This window comes from Oreochromis aureus, linkage group 3 (genome assembly GCF_013358895.1).
Source record: "Oreochromis aureus strain Israel breed Guangdong linkage group 3, ZZ_aureus, whole genome shotgun sequence".
NCBI classification, from domain to species: domain Eukaryota; kingdom Metazoa; phylum Chordata; class Actinopteri; order Cichliformes; family Cichlidae; genus Oreochromis; species Oreochromis aureus.
The window spans coordinates 92359557-92382518 of NC_052944.1; the positions used below are offsets into that span (position 1 = coordinate 92359557).

General features: G+C 40.7%; 2 protein-coding genes across 2 annotated transcripts; one reads left to right on the top strand and one right to left on the bottom strand.

The window, feature by feature from the left end:
• The first annotated feature begins 6677 nt into the window (after nt 1-6677).
• LOC116318480 (GTPase IMAP family member 8-like) lies at nt 6678-22962 on the top strand. The gene is made up of 6 exons (XM_039608364.1): nt 6678-6801; nt 15599-15797; nt 17168-17217; nt 17674-17733; nt 18454-19059; nt 19270-22962. Exons 3-6 carry the CDS (start codon nt 17202-17204, stop codon nt 22032-22034), a joined length of 3447 nt encoding a protein of 1148 aa, XP_039464298.1. The 5' UTR covers nt 6678-6801; nt 15599-15797; nt 17168-17201; the 3' UTR covers nt 22035-22962.
• Nucleotides 11250-14457, bottom strand: LOC120434666. Its single transcript, XM_039602904.1, has 2 exons — nt 14290-14457; nt 11250-14142 (listed from the first exon to the last, which is right to left on the bottom strand). The coding sequence occupies exon 2, from the start codon at nt 12240-12242 to the stop codon at nt 11250-11252; it is 993 nt and encodes a 330-aa protein (XP_039458838.1). The 5' UTR covers nt 12243-14142; nt 14290-14457.

Sequence of the window (22962 nt, forward strand, 5' to 3'; positions counted from 1 at the left end):
AAAAGTAGCAAAATCCAGACTTTTTGCCAGTATTGCAACAAATTTACATCTGTCAGCTGTTATGTATGTATCACATTTTAGGGTCACAAAGCTGTTATTTATTGTTTTTCCTCACCTCAAGTCTTTTTACAATTAAAGAGCGAATAGTTATGCCTGTATGTCTCTGTAATACAGTAGTACAAAGGAAGTTAAAGCATGCTAACTGTATGAGGCAGAACTGCATTTCTCTAAAAAGCACATGATACATTTGTCAGCTGGTTCAACATCATGATATTTGTTGTTATTATGGTAAAATAAGAATATTTTTATAGAGTGGAAACCAAAACATCAGCACTCAGGGAGCATGGACGGCACAAGTTTGTTTCCAGAACCATCGAAAGATTTTAAAAGAGCCTCGTACCTCCAGTCAAGCCGCGACCTGATGCTGAGCTCCTGTTCAATGCTTTCTGATGAATCAGTTTTCTGCTGGAAGAATAAAGACTGAGGACTGATAAAGTCTCTGGTGAGTGGATCAAAGTGTCCTCTGGGTGCAGCTGAGGCAGAGACGTGACTGCTGACAGAGATTCTCAGAATCAGAAGAACTTCATGTCCATCTTACAAGGTTTGAATGTTTCTAACACCTTCTGATGACTTTAATGTTTTATTAAACTTGAATGATTTTCTATGTGGTCTCAGACATCTGGACAGACAATACACTGTATATTCAAATATAAATACTGCTCTTTGTGCTTTTTAAATACCTTCTGGGGTTTGTGAATGCAGACTGAAGAAAGAACTGTTGGTTTAACTGCAGCTCCATTTGAAACCAACAAGCTGGTTTTTGTGTTTTGGAACTAAAACATGTAAAACTGTAGCTTTTGCATGTATTTATATTTATTTAAGAGAGAGAAGAATAAACATATGACCAGTATCTAAAGTAAAATGCAATATGAGATTAAAAAGATGATATTTAACTGTCAGTCTGTGAAGAAAGTTCTAAACACTGTAGCATGAACCTGATTTTGGTGTTTTTCAGTAAAAAACTTCTCTTAAAGATGTGATGTATAAGAATAAATGAATAACTCACTAATTGCTCCTGCACACATGGTAAAAAGGCAGTTTACACTCTGGATGATTAACAAGGAAAAAAAACTTTATAGATTAAAGCAGAAAGTCTCTGTTGACCTTTCACTCTCTGTGTGTCTTCATGCCTGATCCATAGTTTACATTTTCAACCAAGGCCGAGTGTTTACAACTGATCACAGCTGCAGGTCTTTTCTCAGGAGCTGATCTTCATATATATAGATTTAAAAAGCTAATATTTAAAAATATTATTTATTTATTTTTAGTCAAACATCTCAACCAAATAAACTGGGAGATGATTAAAGCAGCAGAGGAACGTTTGGGCTGAAAAGAGGAAAATTAAACGACTCCTGTTGTCACAGTTTGCAGCCAGAGGGACAGATGAAGAGTTTTGAAGAAGATGATGTCGTTGGTGCATCGAATGGTTGGATTGGATTATCAGACAGTATTAAACAGATTTCCACCCTGAGAGGAAACACAAAGTCTGCTAACTTTGTGTATCTTTTGGCTTTTCTTTTGTTTCACCAGCAGCTTTTCCACCTCTGACATTTCCATCAGCCCCTATTAACACCAGAATAACAGTGATGTGACAGCTTAATAGTAATATTATGCTCTTCATAGTAAGAGCAGGAGAGGCTGCAGTGCCGATCCTGGTATTCTTTGATTCTTCTGAAAGTTTGTGTGTCATTTTAAAATATGATGCTGGAAACAAACTGCAGCAGGAACTAAAACCAAACCAGGTTTTAGTGCTTTGTCAGAGATTTCATACAAGTTAGGACAAAAGCGTAAAATAAAATAAAAAATTCAATGATTTGCGAAACTCAGATTTAACTGATAACAGAAGATAGAAAATGCACCAAGTGTTTAAACTGAGTGTTTAAACACTGGAATAAGTCTCTCTGTCCAAAGTATTTAAGTGAGGAGCAAAAACTGCTTCATTTTCACTCACTTTAAACAAGTAGTGTGCGCCATCAAGTGGCCACAATGGCAAACTACACCCAATACGAAATAAAACCAAGTACACAGATTACAATTCAATGTTAGCAATAAAAACTGAACCAAATATCTGAAAAATGTTGTTTAAAATCAAGACAAAACTATGACTGCAGTTTATCATCACATTACTGTACGTGAATGAGTTTGTTATCTTCAGTGTAAGAGCATCAGACCAACACTCAGCAACATTAGGACTGGCACAGGCAGACCTGGCAAACTGCACATAGAAACACCTGAGCCAATCAGGAGGTTCGTGCCCAGCAGTGGCGTGTCTAGAAAATTTTTGTTGGGGGGGCCAGGTAGGGGCACAGATTTGGAGAAGGGTGGCAGATGTAATTGGCAGATAATGTTAAAAAACAATTCTACCAACAGTTAACCATCATTCAATAACCCTATAAACCTAATAACTGAATTTGCTTTTGACTCTTATTAGAATGAGGTTTTAACCACTACGGTGCAAAGTTTTTAGATACTGCGTTGATGAAGTACAAGAGATACAATCAGTGCTTTGTCAGTGTTTACGCAGCATTGAAGGACAGCAATATTTGCATAGTATTTTTACTAACATATAGGGCACATATGTTTTGGGCAAAAACATTTTTGAATATTAAAATACAAACATTTTTAACATACAATTGGCAAATTAGCCAATGCAAAACTTTATCTGCCTATTAAAAAAAGAAGATAATCTTCTCAGAAACTGGTGTTTGATTTTGAAACAGGAAAAAAGTGGGGAAACAAATGAAAAGACTAACATTTGAATGAAACCTGAAAGCAAGTAAATACTTTCTATGCTGCCTTATGGTAAACTTTGGTAATATTGATGTATAAAGAACAACACTGGCTGATGATGAAATACAGTCAGCTGGCATGGTGACACTGCCAGTATTAACCTGCAGGGCTGGACTGGGACAAAAAATTGGGCATTTTGACTACAGACCAGCCCACCAGGTATTAAAGCCATAAAGCCTTTGAATGAAAACGAACGCTGTTGTGACAGTGATGTACACGGTCTTGTTGGTATATGTATGATTTCTATCAATTTTACGTCAGATAAAAACTTTGTTCGGAAGATTCAGATAATTATTTAATAAAAGCGAGACATTTTAAATGAGAATAAGAAAGAAAAGTATTTCTTTGTGCCCCCCTCTCCCTGTTAATGCCCTACTTGGCCCCCTGGCATAACTTTGCTAGATCCGCCCCTGCACAGTTACCAGCTGTCAGCTACATAGAAAAGGATCCTGGTGTTATTTGTCTCTCAGAAACAGTTCATAACTTCCCTTCAACTCATCCATGTCACCTAAAAGGTAAACCTGTTTCTCCATCACCTGTTCAGCTCTGATGATTCAGTAAGGACATCTCCTGGTTTCATCTGCATGTTTCCCTCTCACCACATATCCAAACCGATATCATGACCAGCAGCTTTACAGCTGTGGCTCCAGCAAACATCAGCTGATACTAGAAATTAATATTAAATAAATTCTAACAACAGCTGATCAAGCTTAAACGTGCTGCTGTTGTTTAGCGCAACATCCGCTGGTTTCCTCTTTCTGGCGCAAAGTGGGCGATAAACAAACAAGAGAAAAGCCGATCAGCTGATCATTGATCAGTTTCATGATTGAAGTAGCAACAGCAGAGGGAGGGGAGAGAATGAGAGGAGAAGAGGCAGCTGTGCAGCAAAGACACAGAATAACTCCAGCTTTGTGTCTTTTTTTCAGTCTAGCTTAAGTACGGGACAAACTTTGTCTCTTCTCAGCTCAATACAAAACCTGTAATATTTTCTCTGAATGAGGGACCATTCCATTTTTAAGGAGCCGTTTGCAACTCTACTAACCTTATGAATAAAATAAAGTTCACCATCAGTAACATCACAGCACCCACCCAGCTGTATAGAAACTCCGTCATGCTAGCTAGTACACAGTACGAGTTATTGTAACTGACTGTAAAAAGTCAGCATAACGAAAATAAACTCCACCTAAACTTGGTTTATATCTGACCCAGATGGACTGCAGGTCATAACTTCTTACCTGAAGTTCAGTTCACCTGACACTCGGACCAGCAGCCGCCTCGGGTCTCTCCTCCTGCCTACCCTTCCCTCATCCACCTGCTAGCCGCCGTGGAAGCTCCGCCATGCTCGATGGCCAGTCCAGCTATGTTAAACTGTTAATCTTTCGCCGAAAAACTGTTTTCTGTGGTGCTGTCTTTCGTGCTTGGCTCTCCTACCTTTGCTAACATGATGCTCATAGCGCAGAAGCCGATGCTGCATTCACGTACACTCGGATATCTGAGCTTCACTGTGAAAACATAATCGTACATTTGATATTTCATTGGATTTTATTGTTTTGGCTTCGGGGTGGCACCTGGGGTGGCCAGTCTGGTTGGGGGGGTGGCCTGGACACGCCACAGGTGCCCAGGACCACTGCACCAACATGAACGTCTGGGGACATGAAGACACTGCTGTGGAGCAGGAAGCACTCAGAGGGTGTAGTGGTGTTTGTCCAGGGAGCTGAGCGCCACATGCACGTGCATGTCTGAGTTATAATTTGTTTCTGAGGTTGTTTCACCACAGTGGCAAGTGAACATTATTCAATGATAACTGAGCAAAGTGATCAAATACACTGAATTAATAACAAAGTCATCTGTCTGACGATCTTCTTTTTGATTCTTTCCTTTGGGATAGTTGCTGCTCTTTCACTTTCAATTTAATTTTATTTATACAGCACCAAATCACAACAACAGTTGCTTACAGTGCTTTATATTGTAAGGTAGACCCTACAATAATATATACAGAGAAATGACCCCCTATGAGCAAGCACTTTGGTGACAGTGGGAAGGAAAAACTCCCTTTTAACAGGAAGAAACCTCCGGCAGAACCAGGCTCAGGGAGGGGCGGGGCCATCTGCTGTGATTGGTTGGGGTGAGAGAAGGAAGACAGGATAAAGACATGCTGTGGAAGAGAGACAGAGGTTAATAACAGATATGATTCAATGCAGAGAGGTCTATTAACACATAGTGAGGGAGAAAGGTGACTGGAAATGGTAAATGGCCTGTATTTGTATAGCGCTTTACATATCCAGTCATCCACCCATTCACACACTGGTGATGGCAAGCTACATTGTAGCCACAGCCACCCTGGGGCGCACTGACAGAGGCGAGGCTGCCGGACACTGGCTCCACCGGGCCCTCTGACCACCACCAGTAGGCAACGGGTGAAGTGACTTGCCCAAGGACACAACGACCGAGACTGTCCAAGCCGGGGCTCGAACCGGCAACCTTCCGATTACAAGGCGAACTCCCAACTCTTGAGCCACAATCGCCCCGGAAAGGAAAAACTCAATGCATCATGGGAATCCCCGGCAGCCTACGTCTATTGCAGCATAACTAAGGGAGGATTCAGGGTCACCTGGTCCAGCCCTAACTATATGCTTTAGCAAAAAGGAAAGTTTTAAGCCTAATCTTGAAAGTAGAGATAGTGTCTGTCTCCTGAATCCAAACTGGAAGCTGGTTCCACAGAAGAGGGGCCTGAAAACTGAAGGCTCTGCCTCCCATTCTACTTTTAAATACTCTAGGAACAACAAGTAGGCCTGCAGAGTGAGAGCGAAGTGCTCTAATAGGGTGATATGGCACTACAAGGTCATTAAGATAAGATGGGGCCTGATTATTTAAGACCTTGTATGTGAGGAGCAGGATTTTGAATTCAATTCTGGATTTAACAGGAAGGCAATGAAGGGAAGCCAAAACAGGAGAAATCTGCTCTCTCTTTCTAGTCCCTGTCAGGACTCTTGCTGCAGCATTTTGGATTAACTGAAGGCTTTTCAGGGAGTTTTTAGGACATCCTGATAATAATGAATTACAATAGTCCAGCCTGGAAGTAATACATTTTAGAGATATTGTGCAAATGGAAGAAAGCAGTCTTACATATTTGTTTAATATGTGCGTTGAAGGACATGTCCTGGTCAAAAATGACTCCAAGGTTCCTCACAGCATTACTGGAGGCCAAGGTAATGCCATCCAGAGTAAGAATCTGCTTAGATACCATATTTCTAAGATTTTCAGGGCCGAGTACAATAACCTCAGTTTGATCTGAATTAAGAAGCAGAAAGTTAGCGGCCATCCAGGTCTTTATGTCTTTAAGACATTCCTGCAGTTTAACTCATTGGTGTGTGTTGCCTGGCTTCATGGACAGATTACATCTGTGGGATGATTATTGGTAATGTTTTTTCTAATGGTTAAAATTTTATTTGTGAAGAAGTTCACGAAGTCATTACTAGTTAACGTTAAAGGGATTGTTGGCTCAACTGTCAGCCTGGCTACAGTGAGAAACCTACTTTGATGCCATTTCTCTCTCTCAGTGATTCTCAGGTAAATTGTGAATTCTGCTGTTTTTCAGAATTAAAATCAGAGTTAAAATCTGACAGGTCACAATGCAAGAATTAACCAGCAGACATAGTTACAGGCTGTTTACCGAACAGAAACCTTGTTCTTATTCAGCTGTAAAATTTCTCAATCTCAGTTTCCTTTGAGGTTAAACATTGACTCAGGTGTTCAGGTGTCTCAGTGATGTCATCAGTGAGTCTCCCGCCCACTTTGCTGAGAAGACTTTGTTACAGGTGAGTTTTCACCTTGAAGAGGAGTCGCATGAAATGTGTGGAATATCAATGACGACTGTTTTTAGCTTTAAGACCTGAAGAGTCAGTATGAATTCTGTTCCCAGCACAGTGATGTCACAGACACACAGCTCAGGTAAGATCTGCAGGATGATCTGATCAATAATAAGAACTAAAATCAGTTCATGCACAGATTGCAGGATCCCTGCGGTTCTGTTTGTAACGTTTGATCCGAAAGACAAAAATCCAGTGAAATGATTTTTTGAATTTTATGTCAAAAAGCTCGTCTGTTTTAAATTTGTTCAGATTTTAATAAAGTAACGCTTTTAATCCAGCCAGGCAGTGCATTTTTGTTCAAGAGTGGAGAGTCTAAAGTCCAGGGACGATGAATTTAATTGCAGCCATGTTAAAAGCAATAAAAAATTCAATAATAAAAGTATAATATTTAACTGTAAGAATGTTAACTTTGTAAATGTAGATCTGTGTGTATTAGTGCAGCTTCTATTCATTGTAATAACCAGGAGCCTGTCAAAATAACATTTGTTTTTCAGAAAGTTTCAGACAGTCATGTCCCATCTGGTGTGTTTTTTATTTGCTTTCATGGCCATCACAGTTATGGATACTTTCATTCTTTTCATCAGTTTGTGGACATCAGAGTAATACATATGATATGTGGTATATATCTGAGTAACAGTAATGTAACACATATCCACCGTTACACTCCCACCAAATTATTTGCTGTTCCAAACAAAATAAAACACAAATAATTTCTAAACAGGTAACTTAACAATGATAATACCTTTGTATATGCAACAACTAATTTTCATTGCATTTTAACTTCTTAATGCATCTTGCTTTTCACAACTTCACAACAGCAGAACCAACTTATGAACTGGGCGTTCTACTGTAGACATCTTATGTAAACGTTCACCCTTTTTACTAAGGTTTCTGTCTGCAAAGGTTACTTTGACCTTTCTCACAAGTCCGTCTTCATCTGTTATGGTGTCCACAACTCTACCAAGTCTCCATTGGGATCGTGGCAGTATTTCATCCTTGTCCATCACTATGTCACCTACTTGCATATTCCTTTTAGCAGCATGCCATCTCTGCCGAACCCTGATGTTGTGAAGATATCCTCTCTTCCATCTGCTCCAAAATTGCTCTGTTAGGTATTGCACCTGACGCCATTGCTTCCGAGCATACAGATCCTCTTTAACAAACTGTCCTGGAGGAGGCAAAGCTGTTGTGGTTTTCATAGTTAGGAGATGATTTGGAGTTATTGGTTTCAAACTGTTTGGATCATTGAGATTGTCTGTCATCAACGGGTGGCTGTTTACTATTGCAGCTGCTTCATAGAGAAAGGTTCTGAGCGATGAATCGGTGAGTCGTCTCTTTGCGAGAGCAAGTGTGGCGTTGAGGACGTTTCTCACAGTCCGAATTTGTCGTTCCCATACTCCACCTGCGTGACTTTTCTTTTCTTTTCTTGCTCGTTTGGTTAGGAACGGGCCAAAAACATCCATACCACAATATGTGAAAGGCGGAGAGTGTTTGACTCTTTCTGTGGGGAGATCTTTCATTTTTTGTCCTTCCGGAGCTCTCCTTTGTCTCCGACATGTCACACACTGACGGATGTAGTCTGATACTGTTTGACTTAGCTTGGGAATCCAATAACCGCTGGACCGTATTTCGTTCATTGTGAAGATCTTTCCTTGGTGATTTATTCTTTCGTGACAGTGAGCGATATGAGTTTTGTAATATGATGGTCTCTTGGAATGACAGTTGGATGTTTGAACACGTTAGGAAGCGATGAGTGTTGCAGCCTTCCTCCCACCTTGAGCACATTGTCTTCATCCAAGAAAGGATCCAAGTTATACATTTTGTTGCTCTCATGTAGTGCCTTTCCTTTGCTTAATGTCTTTATCTCATCTGAAAATGTTAGTCCTTGTAAGTTTTTGATAATCACCATTTCAGCGTTTTGCCTTTCAGTTACAGTGCTGAGTGACTTTGATTTGTCTCTGAGTAGGAAACGTTTGAGATGCTATAGCACTGACAGCGTGTGACCAGGATGAGAACTTTGTGAGACGGTCACAGAGACTTCTGTGTTCTGTAGTTTGGCTGTTGAGTGTTTGAACTTTTCTCACTTCTGGATCTCCCACCAAAAGTTCAATAGTCTCTTTAGTTGGAAGATTTAACTTCTTTTCCCATAAGAATTGAGGGCCTGTGAGCCAGTTTGATGATAGCAGTTCTGCTACTGTTGTGCCCCTCGATGCTATGTCAGCGGGGTTTTCACTCGTCGGTACATAGAACCATTGCTGTGGTGCAGTATTGTTTCGTGTCTCACCTTCAGGTCCATTATCATCAGTCTCTTCGGCATCACCCCTTTGTATAATGTCATTCATATATGTGACACAGTCCTTTTTGTATTTTTCATCGCACATTAGCTAACTTTTGAGCTGATTGAGTCTGCTCTCGGTGAGTTGTCTGTTATCTGGCATTTGTGGCTTTCCTTTAAATGGCAATGGCATTTCATGATGTCCCTTTTCTGTTTGTGTTATGCCTTGTTCAAGTTTTTCAAGAAACCTAAGGTTGTCTTGAGAAACCATCTTTTCGTTTATTTCGTTTTCTTTAAAGTCCTTTTCTAGTGCACGTATTGTATCTGCGGGAGTACATGGAGGCATTTCTTTAACAGTTATTCTGTGACAGACTCCTTGATGTCTCTAATGCATTGCATGGCACTGAGTTGCCAACTATGCTCAAGGTTCAAGGTTCAAGGTTCTTTATTTGTCACATGCATAGTTATACAAGTATAACACACAGTGAAATGTATCCTGACACGCTCCTCGACATGTGCAAAAACATTGGGGGTAGAGGATAACATTATAAATATATATATAGTATATACATTGGGTGAATGTGCAGTAGAAGCAGCAGCAGGTGAATTCTGTACATTAATATGAATAGACATCCGACTATTTTACAGAATGGACAATATAAACATATTTAAAGTTAAAGGAAGTTAAAGGAATTGAGTGTCTGGAGGAGAGTCTCAGTCAATTATAGATGATGTGAGATGGCGTGTGTGTGTGTGTGTGTGTGTGTGTGTGTGTGTGGGGGGGTTGGTTTAGGGCCCGGATGGCTTGAGGATAGAAGCTCTTCTTGAGTCTCTCTGTCCTTGCCGGATGATGCGGAACCTTCTACCAGATTGTAGAAGTTGGAACAGTTTGTTGCCAGGATGGGACGGGTCCTTCAGTATCTGCGTTGCTCTAGTCCGGCATCTCCTGGTGTAGGTGTCCTGAAGTGGGGGAGAGCAATCCTGCAGCAGCGTTCTGCTGTACGGATCACTCTCTGGAGAGCTTTTGGTCCTTCACACAGCTGTTCCCGAACCACGCTGTCATGTTCTGTGTGAGGATGCTCTCCACAGCGCCTGTATAGAAGATCCTGAGGATCTTTGGAGAGACCCTGAACTTCCTTAGTTGTCGGAGGTGATACAGGTGCTGCCTAGCCTTCTTGGTCTGGACCTGAATGTGGGCAGCCCATGTCAGGTCTGAGGAGATGTGGACACCAAGATATTTGAAGGACTGCACCCTCTCCACTGGAGCTCCATTGATGATAATGGGTTTGTAGTCTCTGTGCTGACTCCTTCTGAAGTCCACCACCAGCTCCTTGGTCTTGCTGACGTTCAGCTGGAGGTGGTTGTCCTGGCACCATGATGCCAAATTCTTCACTTCGTCCATGTAGGCCGCCTCATCGCTGTTGGAGATGGCACCCAACACCACTGTGTCGTCAGCAAACTTCACAATGGTGTTGGAGCCGTGGTGGCCACACAGTCCCAAGTGTAGAGGGAGTAGAGCAGTGGCGAGAGGACACACCCTGTGGTGCTCCTGTGTTGATGGTGATGCTGTCGGAGACACACCCACCCACCCTCACCACCTGAGTTCTGCCGGTGAGGAAGTCCAACACCCATGCACACAGACGGCTGTTGAGTCCCAGATCCCTCAGCTTTGTGAACAGTCTGCTGGGCACTATTGTGTTAAACGCTGAACTGTAATCAACAAACAGCATTCTCACATAGTTACCCTGTTTCTTGTCCACGTGGCTGAGGGTGGTGTGCAGGACGTGGGCGATGGCGTCTTCAGTGGATCTGTTGGGTCGGTAGGCGAACTGGAGCGGATCTGTGCAGTCTGGGATGGAGGAGGAGATGATGTTCTTCAGCAGCCTCTCAAACACCTTCATGACTACCGAGGTCAGCGCAACTGGCCGGTAATCGTTCAGGGATGAGGGTTTGCTGTTCTTGGGCACCGGGATGATGGTGGATCTTTTGAAGCATGTGGGGACCACAGACTTCGCCAGGGACTCGTTGAAGATGTAAGTGAACACACCTGCTAGCTGGTCAGCACAGCAGCGCAGCAGACGGCCGGTGATGCCGTCTGGCCCTGCCGCTTTCCTTGCTCCATCCCAAATCAGTTTGGATGGCATATGGCTCATTGTCTTTACCTAAGAGTACTTGTCTGGGTGCCAGAGCTTGGGGACAAGTATAACCAATCAGGAGACTCACTTCACAACTGAGGAGCGGTGGGACCTCATCTACAATGGATGACAAATGATTCCACAGTTTTGCTGTGTCACATCTTGGTATGTGTTCTCTGTTTGCAGGTATATAGTCCCTTGTGTAGGCAGTTGGGAGCCTCTCACCAGAAGATCACACACCTTTCCGCTGCTTACTACTGCATTTTTACCCATCATTGTGGTTAGTCTGAGTTTTACAGGGCACACATTTGCTTGCAGTTTCTGTGTTACATCCTGATCTATAAAAACAGTGTCACTCTGTGTGTCTAGTAGTGCATAGATTAGTTTTTCCCTTTGTGGATTAGCAGCCGTTGAGACCCATACTGGGACTATCATGGAGGTACTGACTGTGTGTTCTGCTCTAGCAACATTTAACGCCATGGCTGTTGCACTTTCAGGTGAGTTCCCTTGTGTTGCGTTGTCCATACTCACTTGATCTTGCCTTTCTCTTTGCAGACTAATGCTGTAGTTCTCATCGTGAAGACAGGTCGGGTGTCTCTTAGAGCAGGTTTCACAAGTGAGGCGCCGTCTGCAGTCCTTAGCACTATGACCTTGCTTTAAACAACCATAACAATGTTTATTATCCTTTACATGTTTCATTTTCATTTCCAGGGTCATTTGCAGGAAGTTTGGGCACTTTATAAGTGGATGCGACTCTTGGCACAGTGTGCATGAAGAACTGTTGTGTATTTTAGTCTTTGCATCTCGTTCAGTTGTGTTAATGCTGAATACATTTGCCCTGTTTCTTTTGACTTCTCTTGTGTTTCTTTTGTCATCATTTGTTTCCGTGGAGCGAAGTGCATGTATGGAAGTGACTGGGTTGCATGCTACTTCTGCTTCAAGTGAGAGATAGGAGGCAAATTCACTGAAGCTGGGAAATTCACCACCATCCCTGAGTATCTTTGTTACATGCCTATTCCATCTTGTGTTTATCCAGTCTGGCAGTTTATGTAACAGTTTCTGTAACTGCTCCTGAAGGTTTTTCATGTTCGAAGTAGAATAAAGGGCCATGCTCCAACTGATGTTCAGCCAGTATTTTAATCTTCTTTTCACCAGCAAACACCGTGAAAAACTATGGTGAAATGATCAATGAAAAACACAGATATTACATCAGCAGAACAAAAATTACAACTCAAATAAAACATCCACACAAAGTAAATGCACCAACATACCGTGTGCGCCTTTCTACTGAACATTCATGAGCAATTGTAGTCCATATCTTCCATATTTCCACCTTTTACACAAGCCAGCATTCTCTTTCTGGCTCGAGCCCTCAGTCTCTGGTGACATGTGCGCTTAATTGAGCATCACCCCAAAGCATGCGCACCACAAAGCGCCACACTCAGGTCCACCAGTAGGTGGCGATAACACAACACGAATCCAGATTAAACACCAAATTTTGAACATTGCAATCACATAATAATTACATTTCAATGCGACAGCTACAGCTTCTGATTTTCTTCACAGTCATTGAGTATTTGCAGTCCTTTCACATGAGGCATGGCAAGCATGCATGCATTCACAAAGTCAGCAAAGTTCCTGAGTCTATCAGCATCTCTCGACTGTATTTTAGGCCAACTAGATAACTTCTCTCTAAATGCCCTTTGTAGCACGAATGGCTGGCCGTACCTTTGGTTTAACTTTGCCCACACGTCGTTATACGCTTCTTCATCATTTCTGAAGAAAGTCCCTTCAAGGCACCTGTGAGCTGAGCCAGTTACATACCTTTTTAGATAGTACAGTTTATCTGCTGCTGACATGCCAGTTTGTTCAATAAGTGACATGAAAGTGGATTTCCATTCAATAAATTTTATTGGCTCACCACTAAACATTGTTGGTTCTGGCGTGGGAAGTCTATTTATTCTTATGCTGTCTTGTACCGCCTGTACAAGCTGGCTGACACTAGGAGGGGCTGTTGGCGCCGGTATGGTGTATGATCGTACAGTGTGTTTGGGTGTGTGCTCTGGGTTCACCTTTTCCATCTTTACTGAATATGCATCATCAAGTTGCGATAACTCTCTGTTGTAGGCTTCCAACCTCCTTTTGTCTTTGTTCCTCTTTTACAATCTTGTACTCCGCTTCCTTTGCTGCTAGTTCTGCTGCTGCTTCTGCTCGTTTTGAAGCAAGATGTGAGACTGAAGACAGTTGGCTACGTTTCGATGCTGCAGTTGAACCATAGATGGACTGGGCATAATCATATTCTAATAGTCTCCGTAGACGTTTTCTTTCATATTCTCCATCAAAATCTCCATCTACACCACTTATTCTTTCCAGGATGACTTTCACGATGTCATGAGTAACTGCTTCACATGCATCGGTTTTTCTTCGTATGTCTGATGAACGTGCAATGTGACTTCTCATTTCAGTGTACAACTTTAGCAGTTCATCTTTTCTTTGCTTTACATCATCTGCAAGATCTGCCATTTCTTTCTCTGAAATGTCCAACTTTAATCTTTCTCTTGTTTCTCGCACTCGTATTTTCCATTGTTCATAAAGAGTTAATAGTCTTTTTTTCTTTTTTACTTATCTCTTCTCTCTGATAAGTTAGCATTTTTTCTGTTGGCACCTTGGCTCTTTCTGAATGCCTTGGAATCGCGGAGTCACTTTGAGCTTTATCTTGCAGCTCATTTAAAATTTGTTCTTTGTTGGCAAACTGTTCATTAATGTCTTCTTCTGAATCCTCCCTTTTAACTTTATTTTCCTTATGCCTTTCATCGTTTTATTCTCTGACCTGCATCTGCTGGACGTTGTGGGAATTGCCGTTAAACCTTGAGCCCTCCTGGTGTAGCAAAATGGCGGCGGTCAAGCTCTTACTGTAGCATCCAGTCGAACTGAGAAGGCCAGAACTGATGGTTGTTGAATGACCTTTATTATTCCTTGCCGTGTATCAGACAACGAACCAACGTAAGAGCTAGACAAACAAATAAAACAATTACCATGTTATTCATGTAACACCATTTTAACCGCTCATTACGCTGGTCTAACCGTTTTCCATTAAACTATACAATACTTATTATGCGTTTCAGATTGCTCAAATTAAATCATGTTCATTACAAACCTTGTTGCCCTGTCGACTGTAGCTAGAACCATTCATTTTTATACAATTTAACCGTGTCTTTCTCTCCCTTTTCTCCGTTAGCATTAGTTTACCGTTTTCTTCCGTCTTTTTTGTACATCAAGCTAGTTACCGTTACATCATTCACTTCCGGTTACACAGGAAGTTACCACAATAAAAGCACAAACGTTATATTACGTGTATATGAGCTAGCTTTACATATCCGCCGTTAGTAAAAAACCAAAAAAACCCAACTTGAATGACATCGTGTGCTTATTCCATCATAACCTGATGTTACGACGGACTTTTGCGGGATCTCGCAAAACTTTTGTGAGATCCCGAGTTACTTTTGCGAGATCTCGCAAAAGTCCGTCTGAATTTTTTTTTCTCCCATGTCCCCTGCGGGGCTCCGTATGATGTATTTTTCTTTTTATGTATTTAAGTATTTTTATTTTTGTGACCTCTTCTGCACCAACATCTGAAACTTTTGTATTAATATTTAAAAAGGTTCATAACTCTTAGTCTCAGATTATCTAGGAACTTAAAACTGATAGCTGAGAATATTCAGAAAGGGCCCTTTTTAAATCATTAACTCACATTCATATTAATAAAGCCAACCTTTGACCTACAGTTAGATATAAAGTAAATGTGATGTGTATCACGGCCTGTTAGTTGATGAGTAACAGCATGCAAAAAGCAGACAATGATAACGTTTGAAAAAAGTGAACATTGACCACAGAGTAGATAACATTCACTGTATACAGATAAATACAGACTTCTTGTTACCTTGTTTAATTTAAACAGAAGCAAACTCATCAAGTAAAGCCTCTAAGCTAGGTGGGAGCAAATATTAGAGAGTAACCTGACCTCTCAAAGTTCTCGTACATGCAAATCTGGAGGTTTTATTTATGACCTCAGCAGTGATGGTCAGAGGTACTCGACATTGCTGTTGGATGTGCATGCAGATGCAGTTAAGCATGTATTTGACGACACAGTGACCAGGTGTTTTATCAGGACAGGTGAACACAAATGTGTCTGCACACACTGCAAAACAACTCAGAGCTCAGAAGCTTAGTGTCAAAAGGGGCCCAATATGTGACTGTGGAGACAGCAGAGCAATTTTCACCAACTTTATTTACAAGTTTAAGTAAAGGAATAAACTTGGAGAGGGATTCGGAGCTTGTTGTTTGAACACGACTCGTAGCGTGGAGATCTAAAGCTGTAACTGTGGACAGAGGAGTGGGTGATTAGCGTGGGTATGAAACTTCTCCAGGCTTGAATGTATTTGAAAGAAATATGACTCATGTTGCAGGCAGAGTTAGCGACACTTTGAGGAGCAGCTGAAGATCCGGGTGAGCTGAAGAGAGTGATGCTGGGCTGACCCGAGTTAAAAGGGATCCAGTGCAAAACAGTGAAAAGAGAGCAGGCAGGTGCCATACTGAAATCCTTCCCAGGAGTCAGAGCGTGAAACAGGTGCTGTGACCAGAGAGCTGTAGCACAAGAAAAACAAGGTGGGTACATAGACTAGAAGTAATACACACAAACATCCTGAGACTCAGACTGAAAACCCCACAAAGGAGGGGGGATGGGGTTGGGGTGGGTTTCTGCTCTTGTCAGGGCTCTGTGTGCGGCAGGCGGAGGTGAGGATCCAAACGCAGGACTCGTAAAACCAGATTTCAACAGAAAACCACAGCTTTATTGCTGGCAAAGCACAAAACATGAACAGGACACAAACACTGAGAACCGGGAACACACAGGCATGATCTGATGGTACGACGCGACACCGAGCACGGGAAAACACAGGGCTAATATACACAGGGAAGTAATCAGGGAATGGACAACAGCAGGGAGACACAGCTGGGAGAGATCAGGGCTAACGAGACAGGGGGAACAAAGCTGCACACACTAACATGAGGCACACTCCTTCAAAACAAAACAGGAAACCATAAACCACTAAACAAGGACGCAGACTGAGAGGCAGAATATAACACATGGAACTCAAACAATACATGACCACAATTCCTAAAACAGGAATAAACAGAAACATGAAACTAATAATCATCATCATCACCATCATCACAAGCACTACAAGAGAATAAGAAAACAATCCATAATGCAAAATTAAACCAAAATATAAGAAACTCAAAATGCTGGGTCAACACTGACCCAGAACCGTGACAGCTCTATGGCAGGGATGTCAAACTCCAGTCCTCGAGGGCTGGTGTCCTGAAACTTTTAAATGTCTCTCTGCTGCAACACACCTGAAGAACATTAGTAGGTCATTAGCAAGACTCTATAGAACTTATATGTGTTGGGTATATGATGAAATGTGCAAATCCTTTAAATTAGTTTTTTGAGACACTGACAAATGAAGTATTTATTGCTGAAAAACAGTCATATCTTTGACATGCAGATAGTCTGTAATATTAGATAGAGATCAGGTTTCTTTGTAACTAATGATAGCAACATGGCCAAATGAAACTGACAATAACCCACTAAGTAAATGCTGAAATAAGGGTGGATGTTCTTCACTAGACACTCAAACTGAAAATTTTTGGATTTCAGTTTGAACCCTCCCCCAACTTTATTCTCGACTCAAATAAGGAGAGTTCATTTGGAAGACCTGAATATGATTCATTGAGAGTACTTTCATTCACCCTAAAGTGAACAACAGTCTGAAAGGGACTTTCTGCCATGTTTTACAGGCAGTCGTGCTTCTGAAGACTAGTTTTTGTTTGCTTTGTTGTGAATATTTACATAAAACCATCCAAGTGTCTGTATCCAGCACCGGCTATGCAAAATTCCTTCGATGTCAGAGGTTCAAACATGAAAAACAAACAGTTTTCTCTGTCATTGTTGTTTTTTCTTTTTAACTCCACAGTCAGCGAGATCTGCAGCTGAATGACAGTGACAGCATGGCAGCAGCATTTGGTAAGGCTTACTTTTTCACACTTACATGCAGTTCCTGTGAGTTACCTGTCTACAAGCACTTTTTGACAATAATTTAATTGTTTCTTGGGTTCTCCTGTTTGGAGAAATGTGAAAAAAATGAAGAAAAAGTGATTATTAGAGGATAAACGATGTGACTACAGGTGAATATGGTACAGCAGATCTCATCTGAGTGTCTTTGCTGAACCAGGCTGCTGTGTTGCATGTAATGTTCTTTAACAATGTGTTTAATCAATAACATTGGACAGAATGTGTTTTCTGAAAATTAAAAGTCATTTTTAATAATCTTTCCCAGAACTAATGTGATCTGTTCATGTAGTCAGCTGTTGACATTAAAAGTGCTTTGTTCCATATGATGTAGTCATTGCAGGATAACACGTTATGTCTCAGTGCATAAACTATTACTAATAATGAAAGAAGAATTATTTATCTTTGCAGGACCACAAGACACTTTTTCCAGACGTCGCAGGAACAGCATCGAATTTCTGCCACCCCGCAGTGAGTTTTTAAAGAAAAGATTGTTTAATGCAAACTTTAACTGGGCAATTTAAGGTGGAAGACATTAGCCAGGAGCAGGTGAAGACAAAATATAGCAGGAAGTGTGAAGCCTGTTTGGAATAATGAAAACTCCTTAGTGCACGCATTCTGCTTTCTCTCTTTACATTTAGAGCTAATATAATGTATAGAAAAGTGAAGAAAACTATTTTATGTAAACTTTTGGGGGTCATATCTGGGAGAGGTTACAGCATATCAAGTGTCTCTTTAACTTCATGTTAACAGATCAAACATTCAGGATACCAGTGTTGATGTAGCTCTATGCCACAGACATGAAGTTGGTGCAATTTATTGAAACTGTGATGTATCCTGTGGTAATGATGCTCAAAAGAGAGTGTAGAACGAAAATTGTGCTGAACAAGGGAAAAAAAAGGTCTTCAGATTCTGATACTGTGGATTTAAAACTGAGCTTTTAACAGAGGTTAATTTTCAAACTTTATGTAGTATTCTCATATATGAATATATATCTATGGTAATGGTCCATAAATATGAGAAAAAATAACACATATTTAAACAAAATGACAATTTTTCAATAATTAAAACTCAACGGTTACAGGGGAAAACTTATTAAAAATAAATTACAACCTATGATATAATGTTGTTGCTGTTTGTATTAATTTTGAAAGATTCTTTGTTCAGTGTTTGTGTTTGCTGTCATTTCAGTGTCTGAACTCAGAGCTGTCCTGCTGGGGAACAGCTGGTCTGAGAGGAGCTCAGTGGGAAACTTTATACTGAGAGAGGACAAGTTCAACCCTGTGGAAGAACTGGACCGATGTGTGAGAGTCAGTGGTCAGATTCAAGGGAAAGAAATAGTTCTCATCAACACTCCAGATCTGCTTCATCCAAACATCTCAGAGGACAAAATAAAGGAACATGTAGAAACCTGTGTGAGCCTCTCTGATCCTGGACCTCATGTGTTCCTGTTGATTCTACAGCCTGAAGACTTCACTGAGCATCAAAAAACGAGACTCTGCAGAGTCCTGAACTTCTTCAGTGATCATTCCTTTGGTCATTCACTGGTTCTGATATCACCACCCAGAGAGAGGCGTCCAGGTTTACGGCATAGTGTCGTGTATCATACACCTATACAGGAAATGATCAGACGATGTAAAAACAAGTCACTGCAGCTTGAAAACCTCAACATTTGGGAGTTACTGGGAAACATAAAATGCATTGTAGAAATGAACAATGGAAAACATGTGATCTGTCAGCACACCAGCGCTGAACAAAGAAAAGCTCCTGTTACTCTGAATTATCCTCAGCCTGTTGGTAAGTAAAAAAAACAAAACAAATTCTATCTGTAGATATTTTAACATAAAGTTATGACACGTTCTAAAAAGTGCTCAGAAGGAACTATCCACCAAAAACATGAAGCAGCATTTACTGAAGATGAAAAAAGTGAAGAAAGGCCAAAAGGCTTTTAGGATCAGTCTGACTGTCTGAGAGTAATTTCCTGTTTGTATCTTTGCTCCTTTACAGGACGTAGACTCTGCATTTTGCTGTGTGGAGGGAACTCAGCAAAGAAGACAGGACTCTGCAACTTTATTGTGAAGAAAAATTACGATTTTTCAGGATTTTCTCCAGACAGACAAGTTTTCCATGGAGAGTGGAGAGGAAAACCTTTAACAGTAGTGAAAACTCCTGACTTCTTAAATCCGTCTCTGACAACAGTGAGAGAAAAGATGAAGAGCTGTGTGAGTCTCTGTCCTCCTGGACCAAATGTTCTGCTGCTGATGGTGAAACCTTCTGATTTCACTGTGCAGAGCAGAAAAACTCTCAGTTTGACCCTTAGTGTGTTTAATGGAGATGCCTTTAAACACTCAATGGTCATCATCACAGATGACGAGGAGATCAATGTTTCTGTTAATTCTCTACTTAGAAATTGTGATGGTAGACACTACAACATGTTCGAAAATGATCATCGACAGTTAATGGAGAAGATTGAAGACATTGTAAATGAGAACAAAGGAAATTTCCTCACAGTCACCAAAGAGACCATCAGACCAAAGTCTGAACACATCAAACCACCTGAAGATATCAGAAGATCACAGTCTGAACTCATCAAACCATCTTTAAACCTGGTTCTGTGTGGGAGGAGAGGAGCAGGGAAGACGTCAGCAACCAAGGCCATTTTAGGTCAGACAGAGCTTCATTCAGTCTCCAACTCATCAGAGTGTGTTAAACATCAGGGAGAGGTGTGTGGACGTTGGGTTTCCCTGGTGGAGCTGCCTGCCTTGTATGGAAAACCTCAGGAGGCAGTGATGGAGGAATCACTCAGGTGTATCTCCCTCTGTGATCCTGAGGGTGTCCATGCCTTCATCCTGGTCCTACCTGTGGCTCACCTCACTGATGAAGACAAGGGAGAGTTAGAGACCATCCAGAACACATTCAGCTCTCGAGTCAATGACTTCACCATGATTCTGTTCACTGTGGACTCAGATCCTACAGATCCAGCTGTTGGTAACTTTGTAAGACAAGACAAAGACATTCAGAAGCTCTGTCAGACTCAAAGAGAACGATATGTTGTTCTCAACATCAAAGAAAAGCGAATGATCGCAAAGCTTCTGCATGAAGTGGATAAGATGAAAGCTAAAGGATCCAAGTGCTTCACAAAGGACATGTTCACCAAAGCTCAAATGGAAAAGGTAACAAGACTTAAAGCTGAACTGCAGGAAGTTAAACGCAGCAGCGTGGCTTCATCTGATGATGCAAATCAAACTGATCAGTCCATCAGGATGGTGCTGCTTGGAAAAACTGGCAATGGGAAAAGTGCAACTGCAAACACCATTTTGGGCAAAAAGGTGTTTTTATCCAAAGCCAGTCAGTTTTCTGTGACCAGAGAATGTCAGAAAGCAGCAGGAGAGATTGATGGATGTCCTGTTGTTGTGGTCGACACCCCCGGCTTGTTTGACACGACTCTGTCCAGTTATGAAGTTCGACAGGAGCTTCTGAACTGTATCAGCATGCTGTCTCCTGGACCTCACGTGTTCTTACTGGTGCTGCAGATCGGTCGATTTACAGATGAGGAAAAAGAAGCTGTGAAAAACATCAAAGAGATTTTTGGAAAGAAGTCAGGAAACTTCATCATTGTGACCTTCACCAGAGGAGATGAGCTTGAAGACACATCCATTGAAAGTTACACAGAAGATGAATGTTCTGATTTTGTAAAAGCTCTGATTAAAGACTGTGGAGGCAGATGCCACGTCTTCAACAACAAAGATCCAAAAAACCGTAGACAAGTGACAGACCTGCTGAAGAAAATTGAAGCCATGTTGAACGACAATTATGGCAGATACTACACCACTGAGATGTTCCAAGAGGCCGAGGCAGCGATACAGAAGAAAGTGGAGAGGCTGCTGAAACAGAAGGATGAAGACATGATGAGAGAGAGGGAGGAGCTTAAAAGGAAACATGAAGAAGAAATGCAAAAAATAAAAAGAGAAATGGAAGAACAGATCTCTAAATTTGAGTCTGAGAAAGAGGAGAACATGAAACAACTCAAGCAGATGGAGGAACGCATTAACCAGGAGCGAGAAGAGAGAGAGAGAGAACAGAAAATCAGAGAAGATGAGGAGAGAAAGAAGAAAGAACAGGAAGAAACTCAACGACAACAATGGAAACTAAAACTGGAAACTTTGGAGAAGCAAATAGAATCTGAATCAAAGGAAGAGCTCATCAGAGAGCTGGAGCAAAACAGAGAAGAAATGAGAAGAGAGAGAGAGGCCTGGGAGACGGAAAGGAAAGAATGGTGGGACAATAGGTATCAAGAAAGTATACAGAGACGAGAAGCAGAAGATAAGAAAATTAAAAAGCTGACAGAAAAATATGAAAAGGAAAAAGAAGATTATCACAAAAGAATAAAAGATGACTGTGTCAGGATAGAACAGGAGGAAAGAAAAAGAAAAGAATTAGAGAAAGACCACAAGGAAAAAATGAAACAAATGAAGCAGAAATACGAAGACGAGGCCAGAAATCAAGCTGAAGAGCTCAATGACTTCAAAGAGAAATACACCAGTGACTTTGAATCTCTGATAGAGAAATATAATGAGGAGATAAGGGATCTGAAGGAAACATATAAGATGTTGATGCAAAAGCATGAGAAACACAAACATGAGTATTCTCATTTGCACAAGGTCTCCAGTGACAAAGAAGAAAGACTGAAGAAAGAATTGGAGGAAATGCAGAAAAAGCATGAAGAAGAAATGAACCAATATAAACAAAAACATAAATGCATCATAGCCTGATGACTTTAAATAGTGCAGCAGTAAAAAAGACTAGAAGAACACATGAGTGTCATACCAGTGAACATAAAATAAAACACATGGAACATCACAAAGGACCTACAGTTGCCTCAGACCAGTGAGCGAGTGATAGAGAGAGCACCACTTTTGTTTGTTTTTTTCAATTAACAAAGGAGCAAAATGCAAAATTGCTGCAATGAAGAAGACTGCTGAAACCTGTCATTTTTAATTTGTAGACTCTGGAAAGGCAGCAGTGTCAGCAAGACACTAACATTAGTGTTTATTATTAGAGCCATATTTTTACACTATGAGTGTTTTTACTATTGTGCCCAGCAGGCGGTGCTCTCATAAAAGGACATTAATCTTCTCCGTTTGAAAGTAAAAGTAATTCAAAGTAATTCACCAAATTATTGTCTGTTAATGATTTCCACTGCAAACCTGGAAATACTGAACAGTTTACAGATGATGTATTTGAAATATTAATTGTATGATTTATATTATATGAGCCACAAATATTTTATGGCAGGATTAAAAACATAATTGTAATAATAATTTCTGATCTGTTCTTTGCAAGTCATATTCATTTAAATAGAAGGAAAAATAGCTGTGAAAAATTTACTTTGTAAAGAATAAGATAACATAAATTTAGATATAAAACTGGTAAATATCAAAATACATGCACATAATAATTACTGATATTGAGGGTTTAAAAAAATGATATGATGTTATTACATTATTTTCTAATGTGTCTTTGTATGCATTTATTTGAGCGCTGTGTTTATATAGAGTTTGATACAATTATTTAAGTGGGTAGGAAATGTTTTATTGACTTTTATTGACTTATGAACAGTTTTTACTCTGATTTTATTGTTGGATACTATACACGTGCAGTGCCAAAGTTCCCATATGGAAATTCAGAGTGAATATAAAA